General features: G+C 41.7%; 1 protein-coding gene across 3 annotated transcripts in view; it reads left to right on the top strand.

Moving 5' to 3' along the window:
• Positions 1-27,438, top strand: part of nlgn2a (neuroligin 2a) — a 218,390-nt gene that overhangs the window by 143,997 nt on the left and 46,955 nt on the right. For all 3 annotated transcript variants that reach the window (XM_036005502.1, XM_031288526.2, XM_031288525.2), the window contains one exon: positions 7,956-8,105. In XM_036005502.1, coding sequence (XP_035861395.1) covers positions 7,956-8,105 — 150 coding nt within the window. The remainder of the gene's footprint in view (positions 1-7,955; positions 8,106-27,438) is intronic.

Below are 27,438 nucleotides of genomic sequence, written 5' to 3'. Positions count from 1 at the left end.
CACCCTCATTTCAGACTGACAGCCACGCAGTTAGACAACAGTACAGTTTGTGTTGTTTTTTTTCTCCCTGATTGCCGTACAGTGTGAGATCTTTGGTGACTACTGGCTTTATTTATCAGTCGCTACTCAAACTGGTATTCCTACAGATCCATAAGTGATATTGGACAGACAATCTAAAATGCATTGTGTTTTTGCACACTTGAATGCAAACAACATCTGCAGTTCTGGTGCGTGCACTTTCTACATTTTTCTTTGTACAAATGAGACTTTCCTTCTGAATATGCAGCAGCTGTGATTAACATGGGTAGTTGTAGTTTGGTTTTGGTCTCAAGTAAGAGAAATACTCAATAAATGCCTTAATGAGGAGGATGTTATTCATATTTGGAGTAAAAAAAGGTATGTTTTGCTATATAAATCGGGAATCCCCGATTTATATAGCAAAACATACTTAAACAGTTTGACTTGCGCACAGAATATAAAATGTTTAATAATTCCAATCCATCATGACTGAAATTACAGGTCTCAGAAATACAAAGATATGCAGAAATGCATTCCTTCCATTACACTATTACAATATTTCCACTACCCTGTAACCTTTCTGCTAATTGGACCACTAGTACAAAGAGCTTCTGTGTATTTGCACACAGATGACAGTTCATCATTTGCTGTGAGCAATTTCCCTATTATTACAGCTTGAAACCTCTGTGTAAAAGGTCAATATTTATCTCCCCCCTCACACCCACACGTGCCACACACACACACACACACACACACACACACACACACACACACACACACACTCCCTTGCCTATCCATACCAAGGAAATTGAAAAATAGAAATGGTAGAAAAAGTACAGAGTCGATCACATGGAAAAAATGAAAATGCTAATTTGGAGAAGGTATAAAATTCTGCATGCTGCGTTATTCCCCCTCGAGTTGTCGTTTTCACCCTGACGTGATTCAATATCTTTTTAATTACGGCTCTCTGTAAAGAGAGGGCCCTCCGTTTCCATCTCTCCATGCTCAGTTTAATGTATGGGAAGATGATATCTCAGCAGGCTCCTGTGCTCTGGTTTTGTTTGGAAGTAATATATGCTTTTTAAACACCGTGTCCTCTGCAGCGGGCCTTCTCTATGCTTTCTGCCAGGAGAGCCAAGCTAGACACGATGTATTTGAGGTTAATCCTTGGTTTACCCTCAGCTGTTCCTAAAAAAAAAATATGAACGTTGACGTTCCAATCTAAGGCTTTTTTTAAATCTTTTATCCTTCCTGTTACACCCTGAAGTTCAGTCGTGCCACTTAAATGCATATTATTCTCTCCTTCTCCCTCTCTGCTGGCTCTGTCAGTGTTTACCAACGGCAAACATCATTTCCCATCAAATCCACCTCAGACAGGAACGCATGCTTCATTCCCTGTGATTAATCAGTCAGTTGATAATGCGGTGGAAGCGAAGGCCAGCGTGCGTCTCTGATCAGAAGGCCAGAGGGCAGCGTCTCTAAGGGCGACGGTGGGCGGTGTGCTAAACTGGAACACTCGACACAAGTTTAGGCCTAATCGTCTCATTGTCTCCGTTCTGCTTGAAAGGATCAGCAGCCATGCTAAGCTCCTCAGGGTACCAGCCCTCAGATGCTCTCTGCCATCTTGCTTTGGCTTTGTTGTTGTTGTTGTTGTTGTTGTTGTTGTTGTTGTTGTTTTTGTGTTTACTGATCAGAGCCAATTCTTTTCCAGTGGCATTTTATGTTGTTCACCTTTTCAATTTTAGCTTTCAGTCAATCATTGTTTCTTCTTTGTCTTCAGTGTTATTCTATCAGTTAGTCTATTTTTCTTGACTTGCTATTATAGAGACAGGACTGTCAGCCTGTCAGCGTGTCTTGTCAGTTGTAATTCACGTCTTTATTTGTGCAGAGTTTAATTATAGCAGTGGTGGGAGAAGCATTCAGATCATTGTACGTAAGTAATTGCCATGCCTCAGTGGAAAAACACTGTTACACGTAAAAGGCTTTTATTGTGAAGCAGCAGCGGAGGTAAAGTTTCTTTAAAATTGTACTTAAGTACATTACACCCATGAATAGTTACTCTCCACCACTGAGTAGCAGAAGAATTTTAAATCCAGCAAGCAAAGTGACAGTAAACCTCCCAGTCATGTTTTTGGTGATTTTTAAACTAGAGCTGCAAAGATTAATCGATTAGTTGTCAACTGTATGGATAATCGATTAATCGGTTGAGAATTTCTTTAAGAAAAAAAGTAAAAATTCTCTGATTCCAGCTTCTTAAATGTGACTATTCTAGTTTCTTCACTCCTCTGAGGGTAAACTAAATATATTTGAGTTGTGGACAAAACAAGACATTTAAAGATGTCACCTTGGGCTTTGGGAAACACTGATTGACATTTATTTCCTGACATTTTATAGACCCAACAACTAATCGTTTAATTGAAAAAAATAATCGACAAATTAATTGACAATGAAAACAATTGTGCGGCCCTAATTTTCCCCTGTTGCTATACTTCTGCTGTTCTTTTTAGTAAGATCTGCAAACAGTAGTACAACACAAATCAGTGCTCGCTCTGCCACGTCACGATGAGTAAGCCTCTCCCTTTCCAGCATCGGCTCATGCCTGCGCAGAAGTATTTCCCATCTGGCGATAATCTAGCATAGGATGTCAAGGATTTGTTGAGGCTTTGCATGTGTATTCTGGACTCGCCCCAAAGTGTCTCCATGGTACATTACATAGTATACAAGACGTAGTAGGCGTTCAGCGCCTGTTCTGTTGGTCTGTAGACATGTTGGGAACAATCATGAAAAGCAAATGATAGAACTAGCATACCTATACCACGGGTTCTCCCAGTAGAGCTCATGATGTGATTGGATTTTTGCAGGGTTATTATTGTAAGTTAACTAAAATGATAAATATTTTTAGTAAACTAAAACTAAATAAAACCTAAAACCTTCAAGTAAAACTAAAGTGAAACTACTGCAGGATGAAAGTATAAAAATATATATTTTTTAATTTTTTAGCTAAAATATATCACTAATGAAAAAAGGAGACAGCATGAATTTCTGTCAACTCTCGTGACATTGAAGCACAGAAACTGAACAGACTTGACATGAGATGGCGCTGTGTCGTAACTGCTTCACATCAGACACTAAAGTAGCGCAAAGATTAAACATCACGGCCATTCTCTAACCATGTATTGTGTATGTACACTACCAGTCAAAAGTTTGGGGTCACTTAGAAATTTCCATTCCACTCCATTATAGACAGAATACCAGCTGAGATCAGTTGCATTGTTTTTTTAACCAGGGCAGCAGTTTTCAGATTACATTATGTGCTTACATAATTGCAAAAGCGTTCTCCAATGTTTTCTGAGTTAGCCTTTTAAAATGATATCAGATTAGTAAACAGAATGGTCCTTTGGAACATAGGATGAATGGTTGCTGATAATGGGCAATGTAGATATTGCATTAAAGATCAGCCACTTCTTTCTGTAACAGTCAAGAACCCTTTTGCAATTATGTAAGCACATAATGTAATCTGAAAACTGCTGCCCTGGTTAAAAACACAATGCAACTGATCTCAGCTGGTATTCGGTCTGTAATGGAGTGGAATGGAAATTTCTAAGTGACCCCAAACTTTTGACCAGTAGTGTATATGTAGCTACATATTTCTGAGACATTATACCTGGCCCGTACAAAAACTAAATCTATAAAAACTAAACCTTTCTGAAAAAACTAGCGAACACACTCTGGAAACTAACTAAAACTCCGCTAAAATACAATCCAAAAGTCAAACAACACAATAAAAACTAATTGAAAATGCAAAATGAACTACTGCATGTTTTAAAGCAATAAATGAAGGAGGTGGCTTTGTGTTTTTTGTAAGCTTTAAAAGCAGTTCATCCCACATGTGAATCCTGAGGCTGGGAACCTCAACACACGCCCATCTGTGGGCAGAGAGAGAGAGAGAGAGAGAGAGAGAGAGAGAGAGAGACTGAGGCAGGATGAGAGAGGGAAGGAAAGCTTGTTGCCCCCGAGGGCCTCTGTCACTGTGCCACAACGATTGGCCCTGTAACGGATCCATGGACACAGAGTCTACAGGTCAACTGTGACAGCCAGCCTGGTGTGCGTGTGGGGTGGGTGGGTGCGGGTACATCAGTGCATCTGCATTCTGTCTCCCATGATGCCAGTGGCTGTCAGTCTTCTTCTCCTGATGTCGAATGCAGAGGTGTGTGTGGGAAGTGTGTATGTGGTCATCTGCCACTAATGGAATGAGATTCAGGTAGAGCTGTGGCGAAGGGCATCACAGGGTTGAGAGATGCACGAGAGCAATATGTTGCCACGGCAACAGTCAATGAGACTTTGTCCACGTGAGAGTGGCTCACGTAGGGAGAGACTCGGAGAGAGGAGAGGCGGAAACTAGTCAAAGAGAAGCAGTTGCCATAGCGACTCTCCATTGCAGCTGCCTGTACATTTCTCTCTCCCCAGTGTGAGTGTGTGTCTGCCCGACTGATGCACCACTTTTGACGTTGGCTGTCTATTAAGTGTGACTGTGTGTGTGTGTGTGTGTGTGTGTGTGTGTGTGTGTGTGTGTGTGTGTGAGATACCCCAGTGTATCTGTAAATGTAGTGGTGTTTTGCAGTGGTTCTCAAACTTTTTTTCAATAACATACCCCCTTTTTGAATTATTTTGTTCAGCAAAGTATCCCCTGAACAGTGCAAAATATTTTTGATAGAAAAAAAAGGACTGTCGTGTCTTGTCAGTTGTAATTCACGTCTTTATTTATGCAGAGATTAATTATAGCAGTGGTGGGAGAAGCATTCGGATCATTGTATGTAAGTAATTGCCATGCCACAGTGGAAAAACACTGTTACACGTAAAAAGGCTTTTATTGTGAAGCAGCAGCGCAGGTAAAGTTTCTTTAAAATTGTACTTAAGTACATTACACCCGTGAATAGTTACTCTCCACCACTGAGTAGCAGAAGAATTTTAAATCCAACAAGCAAAGTGACAGTAAACCTCTCAGTCATGTTTTTGGTGATTTTTAAACTAGAGCTGCAAAGATTGAAAGAGTATTTCTTTAAGGAAAAAAGCTAAAAAACTAAAACCTATGAAGAGGTACAATACAGTGCTGTGCCTTTTTAGGCTACTGAAAAACTTACATGCTAGCATACATTTCAAATGTTTAGAATCCATCATGAAATTCATTCGTTATTATTGTATAGTTATTTTAGGAATTATGCACAAAAACAATCTCACCCACTCCGAAGTACCCCTAGGGGTATTAGTACCTCCATTTGAGAAACACTGTTTTAGGGTGTTCCGTGTGAAACGTGATGCATGTTTCAGCCGTGCGTGCGTGCGTGCGTGCATGCGTGCGTGCGTGCGTGCGTGCGTGTGTGTTTAAAAGCAGGTTTCACAGGGAGCCAGACACCCTCCATCTCTCTTCCCTTCTAACAGATGCTGTAGTGGTTATTTATGTGGTTGTTCTGCACTTCTGCTCTTTCATATCCCCAGGCCTACTCACACACAGACGCCAACAGGGGCTGTCACTGTGCCACAGCTTTAAGTCTTGTGTGCCATATGCTACCGTAGGCTCCTGGCAGGCAGGAGTATCGTTGCTCTCCGTCAGCTGGGAGACTGGTTCAAAGGCCAACGAGGGCCCATCAGGGACCCTGCTGCATGCACACAGCGCTGTAGTAGCCGCCGTATGTTCAAGCATCTGACATTGAAATGATCTGCATGCATTTTTGAAATGATGATGCTAGAATGTATCATCATTTCATCACAGTTTTAATGAGCAGCAATTTTGGACGCCTTCAGCTCCCTCAATATATTCCTTTCACAGGGTAGTTGATAGGCTCTTCAGTTTATTTGTTTAAGTAAGTAAACAGTTGAAGTGGAATTCCGAAGTGATTTGACTCAAGACAAAATGCATGAATAAAATATCTACAAAGCAGAATAACTCCATTATGTTAACAAAAGTGAATTTTTTTAAAGAAAAATAATCTAAAAAGTGCTCTTTTGGATTGCGTATTTGTCACAGGGATTAGAAGTCTGTATTTCACAAGAACCAACCCTAAACCTAAACTTTGTCGTGTTTTCCAATAATAGAAATTACATCTTCACATGGAACTTTTCAGTTATCTTTCCATTTTTTTAACCTCAAGGCAGGATCCACAAAACAATTTGTGCCAGTGCAACAACAACAAAAAGGGTAGGATCCAAGAACACAGTGTTTTTTAAAGATTCCCCACAGGCTAATTGACCTAGAAATAGGTTGATATAGCTGTCCCTGCAGCTCAGGGCGAGTTGTGATTTGCATTTATGGGAGTTCCGAGTTCCAATGTGCAAAATAAAATGAGGAAATTATGGAAATTCAGCAGACATGATGTATTAGGAGCCAGTGGCCTTATAGTATCTGTTGGCTGCACACAGAACAGCATCAGACATTGGCTTTTCTCCTTGCAGGCTTGGCTTTAATATAGCTCCCCCATGTCATACTGGGGCTTTTTTTTTGTTTACCTGTGGATTGCACTACCCAGTTGCTTTCAGTGTGTTTTCTCTGTCGTCCCAGAGTGCCTCTTTTACACAGTGTTAAAACATCTTTTACTTCGCAGCAGAGAGCTCTTTGGGGCTGAGCTTTGACATCAACACTTGCAGGAAAATTGCTTTTTTGTACTCACATCTGTACATTCTCAGTTTTAACTAATTACCCCTGTCTGCCATCGTTTTCCTGCTTCAATTTACACTGTGTTCCAAATTATTATGCAAAAATTATATTTTACACTGATTTTCCTAAATAGTCGATGCAGAATGAGTCAGTATAATCTTCAAGTCACCAACCGTTAGGGTATAAGTCGAATTTCCCTGAACAAACCACCCAATGAAAATTAGTTTTCATGTATTTCTGGGCCCACTGCAACCATCCTCCCCTGACCTCAACCCTATTGAGAACCTTTGGAGCATCCTCAAGCAAAAGTTTCATGAGGGTGGGAGGCAGTTCACATCAAAACAGCAGCTCTGGGAGGCTATTCAGACATCCTGCAAAGAAATTCAAGCAGAAACTCTCCATAAACTCACAAGTTCAATGGATGCAAGCATTGTGAAGGTGACATCAAAGTCCTATGTTAACATGTAACTTGCCCTGTTAAGATGTGTTTGATTAAAATAGCTTTTGATTTCAGTAAATATGACCTCCTAATGCTGCAAATTCAGCAAATGACCATTTTCAGTTCTTGTGTATTTTTGAAAAACAATGCTTTCATTGGGTGGTTTGTTCAATGAAATTCAACTTATACCCTAACGGTTGGTGACTTGAAAATTATACTGACTGCATCGACTATTTAGGAAAATCAGCGTAAAATATCATTTGTGTAATAATTTGGAACACAGTATAGTAAATAAGCTCGCACGGGTGGCATCAACTGCACGTGTTTCCTTGTGTTCCGTGCTTAGGATGGCATCAGTGTTGGTCAGTCTGGGCCTCAGTGTGAACTACAGTAACTGCTGACTGTCAGAGGCAGTGATACACAGGTTAGCTCTAATATGCTACACTACCCCATGATTTTCTTCAAGCATTATTGCTTTAATCACCAGGAAACATTTGATTAGATTCCTGTTGTGGTGTCTATCGTTATTGCCTGTTGCTGGAATCATTGCCTGAAATCTAAATTACCTCAAGCTCATTTTTAAGAGCTGACACCCAGCTGCGGGGAAACGGAGCCGTTCTTAGGCCCTAAAATATGGGACTGTGTTCTCATCCAGCCGAGCAAATTTGCCGTTCGCTCAGTTTATTATGGTCCAACACAATATGTGATCAAAGAGAATATGAGAGGCGTAAATACAGTTATTGACTTTTCTTTTTGCTCTCTGCTTATTCCTGTGTGTGTGTGTGTGTGTGTGTGTGTGTGTGTGTGTGTGTGTGTGTGTGTGTGTGTGTGTGTGTGTGTGTGTAGATATCCGTGACCGCAGGAAGAAGCCGGTGATGCTGTTTATTCACGGAGGCTCCTACATGGAGGGCACCGGAAACATGTTTGATGCCAGCGTCCTGGCCGCCTACGGCAACGTCATCGTGGTGACCATGAACTACCGGCTCGGTGTGCTCGGTAAGTGACCTTATATATCTTAACTACGTTAACAAAGTTGCTCAGGCACACACACACCGTTTGCATACGCTCCCATAGCAATGAGACAGTCATGTTTCACGTTTTCGCTCTCCACCCATCCAACCAAAACGCTCATCTGCGCACACATTGAAGTGGATTTCTCTCAGCAGCAGACTCTTGTTGAGTAAGTCTGTGATGACATCGATAGAATTCATCACTCTAATGACAACCAGTGCAAGCGTTGATCATGGGCGCTCTTATTGATTTCCTTTGTTGATTATTCCAGTCCCAACACTCTGATGATGTAATTAAGTTTACATGCACACCAATATTCCACTATTATTCTGAATATGACAAAATTCCGAATTTGATACGTAAACAGCATATTCCGGTTGGATATTCCAATTAAGGCCCTTTTCCCGAATATACCATGGCTCTCTCCAGTGTTTACAATTTGGACTACAGTAACCATTTTAAACGCTAGCTGTCAGTATTACATATTGGACCTTTTAAAAGGAGCATTCAATTTGGATCGTGTGGATAAACTCCTGTCATCTTTATCTGGATTATAATTGAAAACCGACTTTTGTCTGTAATTCTCACAGATGAGAATAATTACATTTGTATGAGCGAAAACGAGTGTTGTGACCAAGACATCTTTGTTCAAGTCCCAAGTAAGTCTAAGTCATTTGGTCCAAGTCTCGAGCAAGTCTCGAGTTATTTTTTGGGCATGTCAAGTCATAGGTTATGTCATGTCAAGTCCTAAATTAAGGCAGGTCAAGTCCCAAATTAAGTCACTTTTTTTTTGCACCCAAGATAAAGCCCTCCTACCCTGTAGTATCCAGTCTTTATGAAGAGAAAAGACGAGGTAGGATGAGTTGCCATAAGGAGTTTGACTGACAGCCAGTCATCCAATCATGACAATCGCATACCGGGGAGTCTTTTGAGTGGTCCAATCATGATTCACAGTTTGCGCTGCTGCCACTGCGTAGCATACTTGATAGAATACAGAAACATGACAACATTAAATATTATTTTACATTTAACAGCTAAGATTCAAACTTATGAATACACGCAAGTCATCCGAGTCATTATGCCTCAAGCCAAGTCTCGAGACATTAACTTACAAGTCTAAGTCGAGTCTCAAGTCATTTCTTCTTTGTCAAGTCGCAAGTCATCAAAACAGTGAATTGAGTCAACTCGAGTCCAAGTCACCAAGTCTCAAGTCCACATCTCTGGAAAACTAAAACTCAACATTGTTTTTTCATTGCTCTAATAATTACGTTTTACAAGTTTGTGGCATGAATATTTACCCATAGTCCTCTAATGCCTTGTCAAGTACTGTAACAGACTTTTTCACCACCACCATCATTTATTTAGGCACTGAGTCCTGCAGACGTTCTCCACGTACACTTTGCCAATAAAGGCCTTTTTATGCTTCTGCGTAGAATCAACGGCGTACTCAAATACGCCTACCCTACGCCGTAGCCTGACGTGCACCTCTCGAAAAATGTAACTACACGTTGCAGCGACGCACGTCACATCGCACGCCGCTCGGCCGTGGCTGGGTAGCGCTGCATTTCCCCCTACTCATTTCCTGGTTCTTTTTCTCCATAAACAACATGAAATCAAGGAGAGGGTTAACTTTTCCTGCTACAGATTTCCCACCTTGGTCAGGAAACACTTTTTCTCTCACTATGACTCTAGAGTCGGTACTCGCTCCGAAGCTAATTGCCGTCACTCTCTCACTTCTCCCTCGCTCACACACTCCCCACACATATGCCGGCTTGACGCACACACCAGCGCACAAGTATAAACATCAGGCTACGGAGAAAGCTCTGCGTGGAGCCTCCGCAGAACCATAAAACGGCCTTAACTCTCTGGCAAAGGCTGTTATGAGAGACAACGCAGAGATGGGAACAAGCATGCAAATCAGATACCGATGTGGCATGACTCACAATTCTTCATTTTAACTGCGGGCCATCACCCGGCGCCTCCAACTTCTAGACGTCTGTTTCGCAGCTGTATAATTCATTCCACAAAGAGCAAGGACTGTAAAAAGGAAAATGCCTTTACAGAGTGTTTTTTGGTAGGGGAAGGCAGTTGTGATGCACTTTCGAGCTGTTGCACAGCACAGTGAAGGTGAGTGATTTGGAAAGTAGTGAAGGTGGCTTTACATGCCGAGTGCAGTAAGTATACAGTAACCTGTCTACGCAGGTCGCTGTGAGATTCTGCCATAGCTCAGGTTTGAGAAAAACCTGTCACCTCAGCTCTCCAGCCCGGGCTCGTCATCCTTTTCCTGAAAATACACTTGACTTCTCCTCTTTGTTACTCACCGCGCTGTGTCTCGCTCCATTGAGACCAAGTAATTTAGCTCGGAGAGGAGGACCATGCCTCTAAGGAGGCAGGTGCTAACTAAAGGAAACTAAGTGCATTAGATATTTCGTTAGCCAAAGAGAGAGTGGGCTGCTGGAAGCTGTTTGAAAATCGGCTGACTCGCATTTGATTTGTTTTGTTCCTTTTTTTTTTGGTGTTTTTCAGACCACTTACACAGTCTTTACAATGATGACAGATTTTCATTTGCCGGCAATTACCTAAAGTGTTTCAATTCTGAAGTGGAATCTAAAATATGACTATTATCAGAGATCCATGAAGCTGCCAGGAAACCAGTGGGTGACAGGATTGTCGTTCTTTGCTTTTTTATTTTCCAGTACTGAGCAGTGGTAAGGAGTTAAAGGATCTTTTGTTTTTCTCCAACCGAAGTCTCATTTTTGTAGCTGTTGATCATTCCTATCTTTACAAATAACATTGTTCTCACCATGTTAATTACTCAGATCTGATAACACAACAAACATTTTAGCCACTTATTTGGAATAGAAAACACGCTCACAGTTTTCCTGTGCAATGAGAGAATTATAAGTGCCATTTTTCTCCCTTCAAATGAAGTGGTTTCAGTATTTTGGCTTGTTTACAACCTGTCAGACTGCTTGTGTTTCTTCATTGAAGCTGCTGAGTTTCCCATACCTATGAATTACAAAAATAAGATCCAAGTTGTAGTAAACTGGAATTTTCCGTTTGATGCCGTTAAACCGGCTGCATCGTTTATGTGAATTTCTTTGGTTTATTATCAGATCTGTTGATAATCTCATCCATTTGTGACAGTTGCTTACTGCCACAAAATACGCGTCATAATAAGACAAACTCTTATTGCACAACTCATTCTGTAAACAGTTTGTCTATTTAGTGAAGTCTTTTTTTCCAAGATTGAGCCCAGTATGTAGAGCTTTAGATGGGCAAAAATAATCCTGATCAGAGGGAATCCAAGTGAGTGGATTACTAAGAGAAATGAGTCAGAAGTATCAGCAGCTACTCCCAAGTTTTTTTTTTACTGAAATTGATTCAATTAAGAAAAGAATTAATGGTGAAGTATTACATTCTCTCAGTTGATTCTTATGTCACTGGATGTGCATTATTATTATTATTATTATTATTATTATTATTATTATTATTATTATTATTATTATTTATCTCCTGTGAATTTATACATTTCTTCCCAGTATCTTTACATGTGTCTCTGTTCACTAGTCTGGTGGCATCCCTTACATTATCTTCTCTCAGTGCCCTATCTGTGACACTCTCATCACATTCTTTGAGTCAAGGAGAAAGCAAATTGAGAGGGAGACTTTTGTCATTTGTATGCCAAGCGAATGCCGCAGCTATTGCAGTTTGGCCATGATTGGGAGAAATGCGCGTAATCTTTCGCACCCTGCATCCTATATGATGGATGGCATTTTACTTTGGCAGAGAGAGACGCACAGAGAGCTTGGAAATGCACGTTTGTGTGGGTTTCAGAGGTGGTGTGCATCAAGCAAGTGTAGCTGCGTGCATTCATGCATATCAATGTCTGCTTTGTGGATACACTGCGAGGGTTGCCGCTGTGTTTGTGTTCTTGCTTCAGCAATCTGACATGCTGATTTGGAAGGCCAATGCAGGAATTATTGATACAGGAACTAGATGTGGTGAAATGCAAACTCGATACTGGACAGACAGAAATGGTTATCTTTGCATGAGATTATCTTCAATCTCTCAAGGGTCAGACCCCCTCCTGCACATATTGGATGTCATAGCTGTTTTGTAAGTTGATTGTTGTGGTGTTTTGCAGCTTCAGCCGGGAGTCCAAAAGGTTTACTAAGGGCACTTTCACACCTATAGTTCGGTGCACTCGGTGCGATTCAGGCTTTCACACCGCACTTGGTCAAACCATTGACTGTAAATATTAATGGACAATGCATCCAGTTCGGCGAAGTGCCTTAAACCTGCATTCTATCTGAATTCCAGCAGGGGGCGACACGTGCGGTTGCAAAAGGAGTTCGGTTTCTGTAGAAGTCTATGAGAAAGTGACCCACTTCTCACTGATTTATTACCTCAGTAAACATTTTCATAATGAGTTTATGGTCTCAATCGCTAGTTTTAAGTCTTCTGCAACACAGAATGATGTTCATTTTTTGAATTATGGTCTCGTTGATTTTAAAATCGGCGATAAAGCAGGGGGTGTTTTAGGGCGTGGCTATGATGTGATTGCCTAGAGTGTAAGCAGCTCCTCCCTCACTCCTCCCTCTCGTCTAAAATCGTCACATCCGCAACCAGGATGGTTGCGCCTGTAACGGCAAACTTGACGATGGATAGCAGATCTCCACAAACCAATGGGTGACGTCACACGTGCTCTGTCCATTAATATTAACAGTCTATGGGTCAAACACACCGAACACTGTAAATACACATCACGCGGTTGAACCAGTCGATGGTCCATTGGACAGAATATCGGAAACTCGTCGGCACTTCTCAGAAATAATGGAGCAACACCAAATTTATAACGTCTTGGGTTTGCTTGTTCTGCTTTAGTGTTTCTAATATTTTAGAAGAAGGTGATCAAGGTGAGCAGCTGACAAGACAGCGAGTGAAGGAGATAGATGATGATGTCACACAGACGACCAGCGATGTGTGGTCAGAACAGCTTATGGATCTAAAAGTTATCATCCCTTAAATCATATATAAGTCTGTAAATTGGGTGCAAGGTTGAAATTGCAGGCTAGTAAATGCTCTGTTTTTGGTTCACTTCCTGTATTTGGATCAGATCGCATTCTCACCTAGAGTGAACCGAACTCTAGTTCACTTGAAAGTGAACCGAGACCCCTGTTTTCAAGCGCACCAGAATTTGTTTGTTCGATCCGCGCCAGAGTTCGGATGTGCTTTCCCACCAGCCCAACCGAACCGGACTGTCTGACCAAGACTAGTGTGAAAGCAACCTAAGCCTAACCACAAGTTACTTGAAGGGTTGCAAAGTTTTGCATCACCGTGTGTTTTCAATTTAGCAGGGTATTTCATAATCCTGGTGATATAAATGATTACAGCTGGAGTTAATTTGAATGCACTGCTGCTAATTAAAACTTAAAGCTGATCTTTGTATTACCCGTACTGTGTCTGGAAAGTATCGGATTGTAAATTGCAAAGTCATCTACCACTGGACTTGAAATGTGGTTGTCAAACATATTTAAGAACTGCAATCACGTACTCTTCCATCAAGGGAGGCTTTATGGATGGAAATGCTAGTTTAGCTGGAAAGGGAAACATTATTGAAGAACATTTGAGTGCACTCATGAGCCTCAAATTAGCAAGTGGCAGAGTATCTTCGTGAAGCATGCTGGTTGAAGTGGGCTTTGAAACCCACTTTCACTTTAGGGGAAGTTGGTCTAACCAGTAAACCCAAGGGAAATTGCTTCGCACAGCAGTTTGATTAAGTAGGGGTTAAGACCACCATTATTCCAGTTGGAGCATCTTCCCACTTTGTTAAATGTCCCATATTGCAAAAAGTGAGATTTCCATAACTTTTGTGATTATAAAGCAGGTTGAGGTACCATAGATATACTGAAAAAGTATCAAAATGTTCCATCCACGGAGAAATGCACACAGCCTGCATTCAGAAACTGTGATTTTAAACGAGCCGTCAGGACTTCTGTACGGTTATAATGTCACAATTATACTATATATAGATAGAAAGTGTCGCTACAGTGCTGTTATTGTCATTCCCCGGCTGCAATAACAGTGCAGAGCCGCAGAGAGTGCAGATGCGGAAGTCCCAGAAACACTGACCAATCAGAGCAGACTGGGCTTTTTCCAGCCCGGTCTCACGGCAGTTCGTGTAAATGTGACGTTATTTTAATCTATTGATACGTGTTTACGGAGACGTTTTTGTCGTTTTTTACGTGGTGGCCAGCACGAAAATGTGAAGTAATGTATTTCAATGGGAAGCATATTTCGTGGCCACAGCACGAAAATGGTAGGGAGTAATATAAAAAGCCGAAAATCCGCGTAGGGAGGTTGGTCGGGGTGGTGGATGGGTCAAACAACACAGGACTTTCACCCAGGCGAGCAGGGAAACAGCAGTTACTTTGTATGCTATGGTAGAAATACCTCCTAAAATCATATCTCTGCTTTAGTTTTAATTTTTTTTGCCTGTATTAGTTGTAAAACTGAACATAGTTTGCGCTCTCTCTGCTTGCCTTCTCTTCCCGGTCTCGGTATCTGTATGTGTGTGTATGCATCCTTTCATTTTCCTTATATGAGAGCATTTAAGAAACTAAAAAGAAATCAAGCTCAGAAAGACAGGAATGGCAGTAATAGTGGAAGAGAAATCAACCTTCTCAATCTGTTTTTTTTTTTACCCATCTGGCTGATTGAAAGCCGTGATCTTTTCTCTCCCCGTCTCCACTGACTGCACCCTTATTTAACAGCCGCCTCTCCAGCCCTGCCAATGCTACGCAAATGCTAACCGGCGCGGAATCCTTCACATAGCAGAACATGCCTGACTCTATCCGTATGCTAATATGGAAATGTACCTGTCTGCACCCAGGCAGAGGCGTTTCTCCAGCAGCAGACATAGCTCAAGTGGCAGTGGGGGAAGAAGAAGAAGAAGAGGCAGCATGCGGTCTCCAGCGACTTCTCTGCAGGGAATTCTGCAGAGTTAAATATGTAATGAAAAGCTTCGCTGGGCCACTGAGCACTTGACCTTGCCTTGGCTGCCTTAGCGACAGACATGCTTACAGTACATACGTCACCCCCCCGCCGCCGCCAATGCGTGAGTCGGGGAGGGAGAACAAGAGCAGAAGAGAGGGAGATGAAAGTGAGACTATGCATTCGTTGAGACATTAACAAAGATGATGAGAGCGGAGGTACAAAGCTTGGAGCATTTTTTGGAGCTTTAACACTTTATGTCGACATACTGTCTGCAGAATGAGCTTTGTGTGTGCGAGCACGCTGTGGCCACGGCACGCACACACAGAGTCGGGTGAGAGATTTTGAGAGAAGTGACAGTAGGAGAAAGAGGGCAGAGAGCAGGGGGAAGGTTGGGGGGGAGGGCCTGCATTTGCCTGTGATGCTAAAAATAAAACCTGCAGAGCCGCTTTTGAGTGTGCACTGGAGCAGACATTCATCTAGAGCACTATATCTACAGCATTATATATGTGCTGGACGGCTTTCTGCGCACACGCACGCAGCAGATACGGCATCTTGTGCATTATCAGTGCATGCGTTGAACACACACGGGCTCAGGACGAATCCTCCTTAAAATGGTTCTGCCTCACTCACACTCTGTTAACGTGTAAAACTTTGGTATTCAGAGTGTGGAGTGAAAAATGCCTGCTCAACTCTTTGGCAGGGGGTTGTGTGTGTGTGTGTGTGTGTGTGTGTGTGTGTGTGTGTGTGGTCCCACGAAAACACAGCGGTGTGACAGGACAGAGAAGATATTAAGACACACACACTGGGTGAACACCTCTCCCAAACACTTGCACACACACACACTATTCTCAGTCTCCATAGCAACCTCTGGCAGAATTGATGAGCAAAGTCCTCTTGACTCTATGTTAGGGGAGAGAAAGGAGGACTGTGGTGTCTTCTGTGTGTGTGTGTGTGTGTGTGTGTGTGTGTGTGTGTGTGTGTGTGTGTGTGTGTGTGTGTGTGTGTGTTGGGAGGTATAGAGTGTGTGACTTTGAGAAAGAGGACAGGACAGGTCCACTATTTTCTGAGAGGGGATTAGCACCTCAGCTGGCCTGCATCACACACACACACACACACACACACACACACACACACACACACACACACACACACAGACTGACACACATCCCTATGGGCAGTTGAGATGCACACGGACTCCCTCCTGCACCGACACACACATGAACACAGCTCTCCCAGCTTCCCTCTCATCGCTCCCCAGACGTCGTTTCTCCTCTGTTTGCCCGTGGCCTTGATACTCTCTCACCTGCCATGCCGACTACTTTCTTGCCGTCCTCTATCATCTGCTCCTTTATTTTCCCACCCTCTCCTCATATAGTGTCACATATTTACTAATACACTGTTATGTATACTGCAACATGTACTGCATACTGTCATCAGTATTGGCCTGTATTCCTCCCAGGAAAGTATTCGCCCAGTTATGGATGAATACAAACGTGTAATACTGGTAGATTAGACTGTCGTCATTTTCAAAAAGAACAGCCTCTCTTATTAACAATCCAGATATAATGCACGACGAGAGTATACTAATTTAAATTCAAAGCCGGCTGGCAGTTCAACAATGTAATCAAACCTCTGAAACTTTATACCCAGGGTCCAACCATCACATATTTATTGTACAAGTAGTTCAAAACATTGATTACATTAGTTAGTTTTCACCCCAGCTGCAGTGGAAAATATTTGCAATATTAAAGTAGAATTAGTATACCTAGATTAGCTAATGTAGCTAACTGCATAGGGATCTACTTCAGGGCCAACTTGCAGGACAAACTAAACAATTCAGAAAGCTTTAGGAGGTTAGCCCTGCACAATTTGACTCAATATATGATTTCCCTTCATCATGTTTCTCAAATTCCTATAGTGGCAAGGGCAAAATTAGCATGGCCCTAAACATAAATATTAGACCCAGATTGAAAAATAACAAAATTTTACTTTAACAAACTGTGATCCCATTTAACTATATATCATAAAAGCTACAGTGTTGAGTCAGGATATGGTGGGGCCAACAGCAATAAATAATTACACCACTTTTTATCTTTTCTACTTGGACACTTGATATAGCTTGTTGTATATAACTTGATGTAGCTATAGCTACAGCCTCACCAGCTGTTCCACGTTTATTTAAACTTTAAGAAACTGTGATCCCATTTAACTATATATCATAAAAGCTACAGTGTTGAGTCAGGATATGGTGGAGCCGACAGCAATAAATAATTACGCCACTTTTTATCTTTTTCAAAGTTAAGCACAGTAACTTTTATAACCCCAATTCAATGCTTTTTATAAATCTTGAAATATTATATCACATGCTATTTAGACGGGGAAATGCATCTATTTGTGATATTTGGAATAGACGGCTAACAATGTTATGTCCGGTGTATTTCAAGATGACGTGGCTGATATAATAAACTAAATTATATAAATTACTTGGTAGGTGTTCCAGTTTGGTTCTTTCGATCTAAAACATATCCCTTGTTTTCTCTTTTTACATTTACCATTTATCTGTCTGTCTTTCTCAAAAAACTCTCACATCCTCTCCCTTTTGTTCCTTTTATGTCTTCTCCTGTTTGTTGTTCAACCCCACGCACACACACATACACGATTTGCTGTGGGCACTCTTTTAAAAACTGAGTTATGGGGCAGATTATGCTGATGTATGTTTCACATGTCAAACAATCAGCTCTGTAAGTGAGGAACCATGGGCTAGTAATAGCCAGGGATGGATCATCATTATGGAGGGATGACAGCCGCTTGAATCATCGCGCGACGCTACGGGGCTTAATGGGAGACTTAGTTCTCCCTTGGGGGATGGCAAGGGTTGTTTGGGGGGCCTAAAATAGCATCCCATGCATCTTTACATTCAGATTGACACTTATAAGGACAGGCTGTTAGTAAGTGTACATACAATATTCAGCTAAGGAAAGCAGTCAGCATCTGTGACACGATGGGATGTTTGTGTCTACGCACTAAAACTACTTCAGATTTCTTTGCATGCAGCCAACACGCATGTATAATAAACAATATATGGCATCAGGATGCAACAGTGCTATGTATTTAATATTCCTCTGCACTGTAGGATCTCTGGGTGTGTGCTTTTCTCTGGATGTTCAGTTAGACAGAAGTGTGTGTGCATTGTTTGTATCACTAATGCAAACTCATGCAGCTCACATACACATGTTCTAAGATGAATCCGCCACTGAACACTTTGACACAATTAGATGTCTTCAATTAATAGTACTTGTGGTATTTTACGTGGAAGTATTTACATGTTTTGCTGTAGCCGCATGGCTTCAACCTCCCTGGTTATTCTTTAACGTCAGCTCTTTCAGTGATTTCTGCATTTCCCCAAACGATTATTAATAAACCCGAGAGAAACAGTGTGAAGTTGAGGCTGTCACCTGTTGGGGGTGTGTGTTAGGGAGAAAAGGAGCGGCAGGCAAGGCGTTTGCCAGTTGAGTAAATTGAGATTTTTTTTTTTTCGTGTCTCTCCCTGGAAAAGGACCTCATTGTGTGGCTTCATTACATCCTCGTCTACTGAGGCTGCTGTCAGTGTCTTTGCCTCCGCTGCAGGGGGTTTCTAACTTTCTGCCTGTTGAATATCACATATTTACTAAGCTGTCTAGAGCTGGTCTAAGTGGTAAAACTAGAACAAAATGCATACAGTGATGACATTTTCTCCTTAAGATTAAATTATAGTAACGGTAAGAGCTGCCACCCAATTAATGTAGCCCTATAGGCAGCTTCTCAGGTGAAGAACTGTTAAAAAGGCAAATTGAATAGTCTTGGCAACAGTGGACTACTTACTTATAATTTATATATATATATATTTATTTATTTTTATTTTTTCAGGTTAATATAAAACCAAACAACATACTGCCGAAATTGACTGGTAAACAGCTGAACTGGCCACAGACAATAGTCAAGGCAAATAGTCCTGTCTTCTGGATAAATTTCCCAAAATTTTGGAACCAGCAGTCTGGACCACTATTGATTGTCACCATTTAATTGTCGCCCCTGTTGCGTCCCGGGTCGCAGCTGCAAACAACGGGGAGATGGCCAAAACGCACAGTTGCCTATAAAGCCGTAGCCCCACCTAGTGGAAAAATCACGCCACTGGTTAATAATGTCTGTAAATAATATTGTGTGTTTCCGGCCCGTGATTTGGATTGGCTGTGAAAAGTATTGGGTTCTTCCTTGTCCCAATTTTAATTAAAAAAAAATCCAGCCAGTAGTTTTTTTTGTAATCCTGCTGGCGAACAAACAAACTGAGCTGAAACAATAACAACCGCGTATACATAGTGAGCTTGGCAGTTGAAGCAAATATTTCGGCTGATCAGTTAAAGCAATCCATTGGCTGTCAGTGGGAGTCCTGCCCGGTGGTGCAAATGTCGTGGGAATGCCCAGGAAAGCCCCATATTCAGCACCCTGGAGATTATTTGTCCATTAATGACCAGAAGTTTCTATCACAATGTAAAAAAAATAAACATCCCTGCTTATATTTGCATCATTTCCTCATTGTCCCCCTCGCTAGCCCATTACTCCATGCCAGTTGGTCATTCTCCCTTGGAGGAGGTTCAGTGCTGGGGCACAGTGGGGCAACATGACCCATCAACCCTCCTCTCAAATGGATCTCCCCTACCTCCAACCTGCCATCACCACTGCATTAACCCATCAAGCCTGGCTACCACAGCACCTAGGGCCAGGTGTGTGTGTGTGTGTGTGTGTGTGTGTGTGTGTGTGTGTGTGTGTGTGTGTGTGTGTGTGTGTGAGACAGACACACAGGCAATATGAATGGTAATAATAGTCATTTGCATTATAGGGAGCGTGAGTTCAAGGACGGGACTGCCTGGTGTTGACCACATGGTTGGCCGGGGCACCTGTGATTGACAGGAAGAAGAGCATGATAACGTCAGAGGCGATAGGACACCTGACATGAGCACACACGCACAGAGCATGTACACACACACAATAAAATGAGACAGCACAGGGCCGAGGGAGTTGGGCAAAGGGAAAGCGAGGAGAGTAGTGAGAAAAATAGAGTTCACTCATCCGTGCAGTTCACTCTTCTCTTCACACACACACACACACACACACACACACACACACATGCCAAACACAGGCTGGCTGTAGTAACTCACTGGCCCAGTAACAGATGCTGCGAGCAGTGTGAGAGCCAGGCTACACCTGCTCCATCTCCTCTTTGCTCCACAGCCCCACACCCATACACAGAGAGAGGGCCACGCTTCCTGCCTCACCCCCTCTCCAGCCAGGCCACCTCTCGGCCTGGCCACTTTCCAAGCCATGCCCCCTCCTTTTCTCCACCTGGTTTACTCCACACCAAGACCAAGCTATACTGTCATTAGCCCCAAACACACACACACACACACACACACACACACACACACACACACACACAGTGAAAGAGGTAAACACATTCTTTATTTCTGTCTTTCTTCACACACTCATAAGTATGCATGCACGTAAGTATGCAAATAAGTTCCTGTTAATTTACTTTAAGCCAAGCTCCGAATTTAGGAGCTTAAAAATTCCATCTTCATTTTGGTAAACTGCGGTCTTGAACACCTACACACAGTTTCATTTTCGACCTGTTACAACACCTGGCCCATTAATTGAAAACCTTGCATGGTTCTCTAAGGAGTGTGTGTGTGTGTGTGTGTGTGTGTGTGTGTGTGTGTGTGTGTGCGCACTTTCACACATTAGCATTTTAAAGAATTAATGTACAGTATACGTGTTAGTTTAGCGGATATGAATATGTACAAAGTGGGGATAGTGCGTATGTGTTCCACCTGTGCTACTCCAGCTCTCCTCCTCCAATCAGGGGTGAAGCAGTGTAGGCATCTCATTAGGAAGCTGCTAATTAACTAATTAACCGGCCCATCCCTCGGAAACCAACCCTTTGCCAATCACCGAGCCGGGTTCACGGCTTCTAAAGGGAAGGTTGCGCTCAGCTGTGGATCTTTCTTCCACTCGCCGCGTTTACGTCCTGCAACCCTGACATGCCTGCTCACACTCGGCTGGGTTGAAAGAAATTAAAGTTTATTTGTACAAGCAGTTCTGTGTGTGTCGTAGACATGTGTGTAGGTGCACACACACACAAACACACAAAACACACACACACACACACACACACGCTGAAAGTTGTTCATGTTTCATATGGAAAGCCCTGTAATGTGTTGAGCTTTAAATGAGGCAGATGGTACCTCTAAAGTGGTGCCGCAACAAGCTTGAGCTCCTGTGTCAAACCAACCTTTTTTTTGTTTTTTCTTCCTCTCTCTGCGTGAGGCTATTTCCCTTAAAACTTCTGGAACATTTGAAACATTTCAAAGCGCAACAAATGAATGAAATTGTACCCCGATCTGTGGAAAATTAATGAAAAATAAGGTATTACATGCTTTCATTTTAATGAAGTAGATGTAATTTGCTTGAATATAACCCTGAACATGCCCACACACACAGAATGAGAGAGAGAAAGGTAGGGAATGAGTTTGTTTGTGATTCATGCGCATGCATTTGCACGTTTCCATGCGCAGCCCTCTTATGGCCTCTCTCTTGTGACCTCTGCTAGCCTTTTGTCAATGTTTGTACAGTACATACAACAGTCAGTCCCATAGAAGTTGACTGTTGAATTGGTAATGAATACAGTTATGAAACCACTTCGTCCTTGGTGTGTGTATCGCTTCTGAGTCTGTGTTTTTATGCACAAATCTGGACTTAAAGTCCCAAAACCCCAGTAAGGTACAGCACCAGACAAAAGCCTGCAACAACCAATTGACCGTTTGCTAAACCCTTTCCCCCAACAGCGATTGTCTGATCAGAGCTTAGAAACCGCAACTAGGCGCAGCAGGCCTGTTAAGCTTTTGGATTTCTTCACATGCCAGTGTGCATGGTGCTCCAATAAAAACAGTACTCTGTATCTCAAGAGTTTTTTTTTGTTTTTTTTTAAACCTCCAGAACCAAAAATGACAAGTGGAAGTGCAAGGAATGGATGAGACGGTGTTTATCATAACCCTTGGTTATGATAGAAACATGTTTTACTTTACTATTCTACTGGTACGAATTGTCTTCACCCTGAAATACATAAACAATGCTGCTCAATGAATTCTGCATGTTTTTACATGCAGAATTCATTGAGCAGCATTGTTTAAATAAACACACAACAAACAGGAGAAGACATAAAAGGAACAAAGGGAGAGGATGTGAGTTTTTTGAGAAAGAGACAGATAAATAGTAAATGGTAAATGTAAAATGAGAAAACAAGGGATATGTTTTAGATTGAAAGAACCAAACTGGAACACCTACCAAGTAATTTATATAATTTAGTTTATTATATCAGCCACATCATCTTTAATACGCTGGACATAACATTGTTAGCCGTCTATTCCAAATATCACAAAGAGATGCATTTCCCCGTCTAAATAGCATGTGATATAATATTTCAAGATTTATAAAAAGCATTGAATTGGGGTTATAAAAGTTACTGTGCTTGACTTTGAAAAAGATAAAAAGTGGCGTAATTATTTATTGCTGTCGGCCCCACCATATCCTGACTCAACACTGTAGCTTTTATGATATATAGTTAAATGGGATCACAGTTTCTTAAAGTTTAAATAAACGTGGAACAGCTGGTGAGGCTGTAGCTATAGCTACTAAATATTGTATGTAGCATTTGAGTACAGATTTAAGGCCACTCATACAGATTTCTCGTTTTAAAATGAGACGGCTAAAAAAAAAAAATGTAAAAAAGTTTTCAGCCAACTCGCTGAGTCATAGCATTAGTAGGAGCTCACAATAGATAGCTATCACTGATCAAATCTAATGGTAAATCGGATGGTAAAATCTTATTGAAGTCCAATTTTTTTTTTATTCCGTTTTTTTACAGATAACGTTTCAGTTTAGTTTCAACCATATTTCTTTGAATGGAGCAAAATAAATTATTTCCTCAAACAATGTAATGGTGTTTTTTATTACGCCAAGGTATTGACTGTTAATATGTTATTGTTCATGCAAGCAAACGGTGCACTGTGCAGTCATTTTATTTGTACGTTTTTTAAATATAAAACTTTCAAACGATTTCAGTGTCTAACAGTACTTTTTGAACATTTTCACTCTAACAATATCAAAATATTAATAACTGAACAATGTAGTCACTTCAATCATATGAAATGTTCACACCGTTTCATGTGTAGTAGCGACAGTTCGTTCATGCCACCTGTGAATATCAGGGACCGCCCCTGTGATTACATTGTTTTTCCGACTGCCAGCGTTCATGTGCTTCACTGTCTATGCATGTTCTTCTTCTGTTATATTGGCGTTTGGCATAACAACTTGTTGCGTGACTGCCACCAACTGTTGGCCGTAGCCTAGAGCATCAGGTGTGTGAAAACATGGAGGCCACAATAACAAAGATTTGCTGCTGTTTTCTTATGCGAGCGCCTACTTGACTTGAATCGGTTTACTTGTTACTGGCAATGGCACACAACTTTTGTAACTAATTTAAGTTACTCTGTTGAAACCAATGGACGACTACAACCTAAATCGATAGCACATTGTGGACGTTGGCAAAATATATTACATGCATGCGTGAATTTTCTATATTTAGGAAAAGTTTCTCACCCTTCAACACATTTGAGCGATCGTCGGCCATGTTTCTATACGTCAGTTGTCAACAACGCGTCACCAACTGGGAAACTCTTAGCGAACAGTTTACCGACTTGAAGCGTGACAGAAACAATGTCTCTCAGGTCCAATGGAGGAGATGTGTGTCTGCTGGACGAATGCTTGGCTGTGAAAGGTGTGTGTGTGTGTGTGTGTGTGTGTGTGTGTGTGTGTGTGTGTGTGTGTGTGTGTGTGTTTTAAAAGATTCAAGCTATATTTAAGGGTGCATGTGTATACGTCGGTATACATCCCTGCTTGCTTGTCTCGCGGTTCCCAGCTGTCCACTGAGACACAGTGGAAAGTTGTCTGTAATGTATTCTAGCCTGCAGCTATGTGACCATCCATATACATGGCTGTAGCATTAGTGCTACGGCACCCTGGGGTCTAACGCACAAAAAGACTGTGTGATGTAGTGACTCCCACGCCATCCGGGAAAGAAACGGCACCAGTGTTTCCCTGATTAAAGGACTAGTTTGTCAAATATGTCTCAGAGCAGCACCCAAAAGGGGGAAGAGATTAATTTGCTCTGTGGTTCTTTTATGATGTCATGTGTGTTTTGAACATCAACACAGCACGATATCACGAACATGAGGTTGTTTTTTTTTATACATGTTCTTAAACGTGTCCAGTCTTTGATATTTTTGGTTACAAAAGGTAACTCGGCTCTCTTGTGCTTCTTCTCTCTTATTGCAATGCAGGGTAATTACTATCATTTGTGGCTTTGGGTGAGAGTATAATTATGTTAGCAGAATACATATTGACCCCCAAAATCTCTTAATCATTGTACTTGCTCACAAAGCGTGTCTTTGTGTCTCCTCAAAGCTTTTACCCACTTCACGCCATCTGACCTCCCACGCCATCTTGCATATTTCCCCGCTTCCTGGTGCTGTTTTTTAATTGGAAAGAAACAAATGTGCTCATTAATTGGCCGACTAATTAGTAAAAGAATACAGAAAGGACGAAAAAAGGCATTCAGTTCTACTGATGAAGGAAATTGGGTGAATAAAATATTTTGTTTCCTGCACACACACAGAGATCCAAAAGGAGAGATCCTTGTATGTGAACAAAGTGTTGAGACTATTTGTCGTATTAGAAAATAGAATAGGATCAAACGGCGGGTGTTGCCTTACACGTGTAAACATAAGATGTCTGGGTGACTTTGGGAAAATTAGCTGGCTCCAAGTGGGCTTTGAGCAGATGCGAGTTGTGGAAGAAGCAAATTGGAATTGGCACCTGTTCTGACAACTTGGCAGTTTTCTTACCTCCCGTCCTCAATATGAGTGTGGTAAATTGAGTGCAGAAATAAGATGGGAATAAGATGAGGGAATTTGTTTATTTATTCCTTTTTTTCTTCTTCTCCCTTTTGGCTCGCTTGCAGGTTTGTAGATGTCAGCAGATCCCTTAAAGTACTGCTACCTTTGGAGTTAAAGAAATTTATTTTTGGCAGCTAATTTGAGATATTTTACTGCCTGTCGTAATTTCAAAATAGCTTAACTGCAAGTCCGTTCATACAGAAGGCTGTAACACACACACACACACACACACACACACACACACACACACACACACACACAAAACCAGTGGTGGAAGAACTAGTCAGATCCTTTACTTAGGTACATGTACTAATACCACACTGTAAAAAAAACTCTGTTACAGTTAAAGTCCTGCATTGAAAATGTTATTGAAGTAAAAGTATCTAAGTATCATCAGGAAGATAAGTATTAAAAGTAAAAGTACTCAATGCAGAAAAATCCTCACATTTTAGAAACTGGAAACGATCCAAACAGTTCTGTCAATCAACCAAGTTTTTAATGGTCTAATCATTTCAGCCTGACTTGTAGGCCATCATATTGTTGGGTAGTTTAATTTATAATAAAACACCGTATTTTTATAAACTACATGTGTTTTGTGTGCAGAAATCTTAATGTGTAAAGTAACTAGTAACTAAAGCTGTCAGATGAATGTAGTGGAGTAAAAAGTCCAATATTTCTCTCTGAAATGTAGCGGAGTAGAAGTAGAAAGTGGCATGAAAAGAAAAGACTCAAGTGAAGTACCTTAACATTTGTACTTAAGTACAGTACCTGAGTAAATGTACTTAGTTACATTCCACCACTGCTCAAAACTAACATGACAGAAACCATTTAGGTGTTGTGTACCTGTACATTTTGCTTCCTTACACTTGCCACATACTGCACACTACTTAATAATGCATTGGCTATACCATGGATAATGCATTAATGGTGAATATAGCTGATGTAAAATACTCCAAGGAGCCCCTACACCTCCGACATTATTCATACACTGTGTGGGCCCCATGTGTGTGTGCGCATTCACATTGATGCGCTAAGAACATCTTGACTCCCAAACTGATTTCCCCCCAGCTCTTTGCTCTGCATCCTCCAGCGGAGATGGATGCAGCTGTGAGCGGGGGGGTTCTGGGTAAGAGTATGATTATGTACCACTCTCTATTCATACACTTCCAGTATATATACAGAAAGTATTGCCTTGTGTCCAACCCTCACTCCCAACTCGTCAAATACTGATGCTTGTTCAGTGGCTCTGAGCGTCAGTTGGCGACTCAAAAATCACCCCTTTAGCGTCTGTATGGAACGCACCGGGCGGAGCAGCAGCTCGACTGCGGCGCTGACGTAGTATTAAGAGCGACAACGGTAGCTAGTAGTACCAAAGACCGATGAATGGGTCAAACAACACAGGACTTTCACCCAAGAGACCGGGGATCGTGTCCTGTTCTTGTCCCGCATGTCACTGAAACGTACCTTTTATAACCCCACCCACCATCTTTTCCTAAACCTAACTGTCCCATTTGCCGCATGTCCGTTAAACATACGTCCCGACCCAGAACGTCAAATAGTGACGCCTAGAGTCCCGACCAAGCGCGTTTAGCTAAAACGCCAAAGGAGACTTTTAGCGTCAATAACAAACGCATGAGTAAAGCACATCCTGCAAACTCTTTGAATCAGATACGTATACTTTACAGTACATGTGGTTCCACACGTGCAGCAGCCCAACTACGTCAAATAATGTATACTCTAAACGGTCCACTTACTGGCTTTTTGGAGCTTTCAACTGCATCTCACAGTCTTGAACAGGGTTGGTTATTTTTTCCCTTTCACACTCAAATTAGCACTTTATTCTTCCCAGCCACGCACACTTTCTAAGTATGTAACTGTGCCTAGATGTGATATAAGGCATGGGTAATAATTTGTTTTTTGTTTGGTTTTTTGAGTAACAATTCCAAGTGTTTGACGTCATCTACACTTCCCTATTTGCAACAACACCAGGCAAACCTGTTTTGGTTTTTTTGTAAGTGAATAAGTGTTACATTCGATGCAACTTCATCTGAAGTGTGAATCTGGCAACAGTCAGGCCAGACAAACCGCCTGCTGCTGTACTCTCTCCAATGTCACTGCAACCCCTCTTATCTTCCCTCCATTCCACCCTGCCACAAACTAAGATCAGTTCAGACAATCCCACCCTGCTTCTCCCGTACTTCTCTCTTTCTCCGTGGTATCCAAAGCCAGGTAGGTCAGAGTAGTCCAAAGTGAAGCCTCCTACTTTCTCTCAC

This window comes from Sander lucioperca, chromosome 9 (genome assembly GCF_008315115.2).
Source record: "Sander lucioperca isolate FBNREF2018 chromosome 9, SLUC_FBN_1.2, whole genome shotgun sequence".
In the NCBI taxonomy this organism is placed as follows: Eukaryota; Metazoa; Chordata; class Actinopteri; order Perciformes; family Percidae; genus Sander; species Sander lucioperca.
Note: the sequence above shows the minus strand (reverse complement) of the source record. Positions and strands in the feature narration are given on the sequence as shown.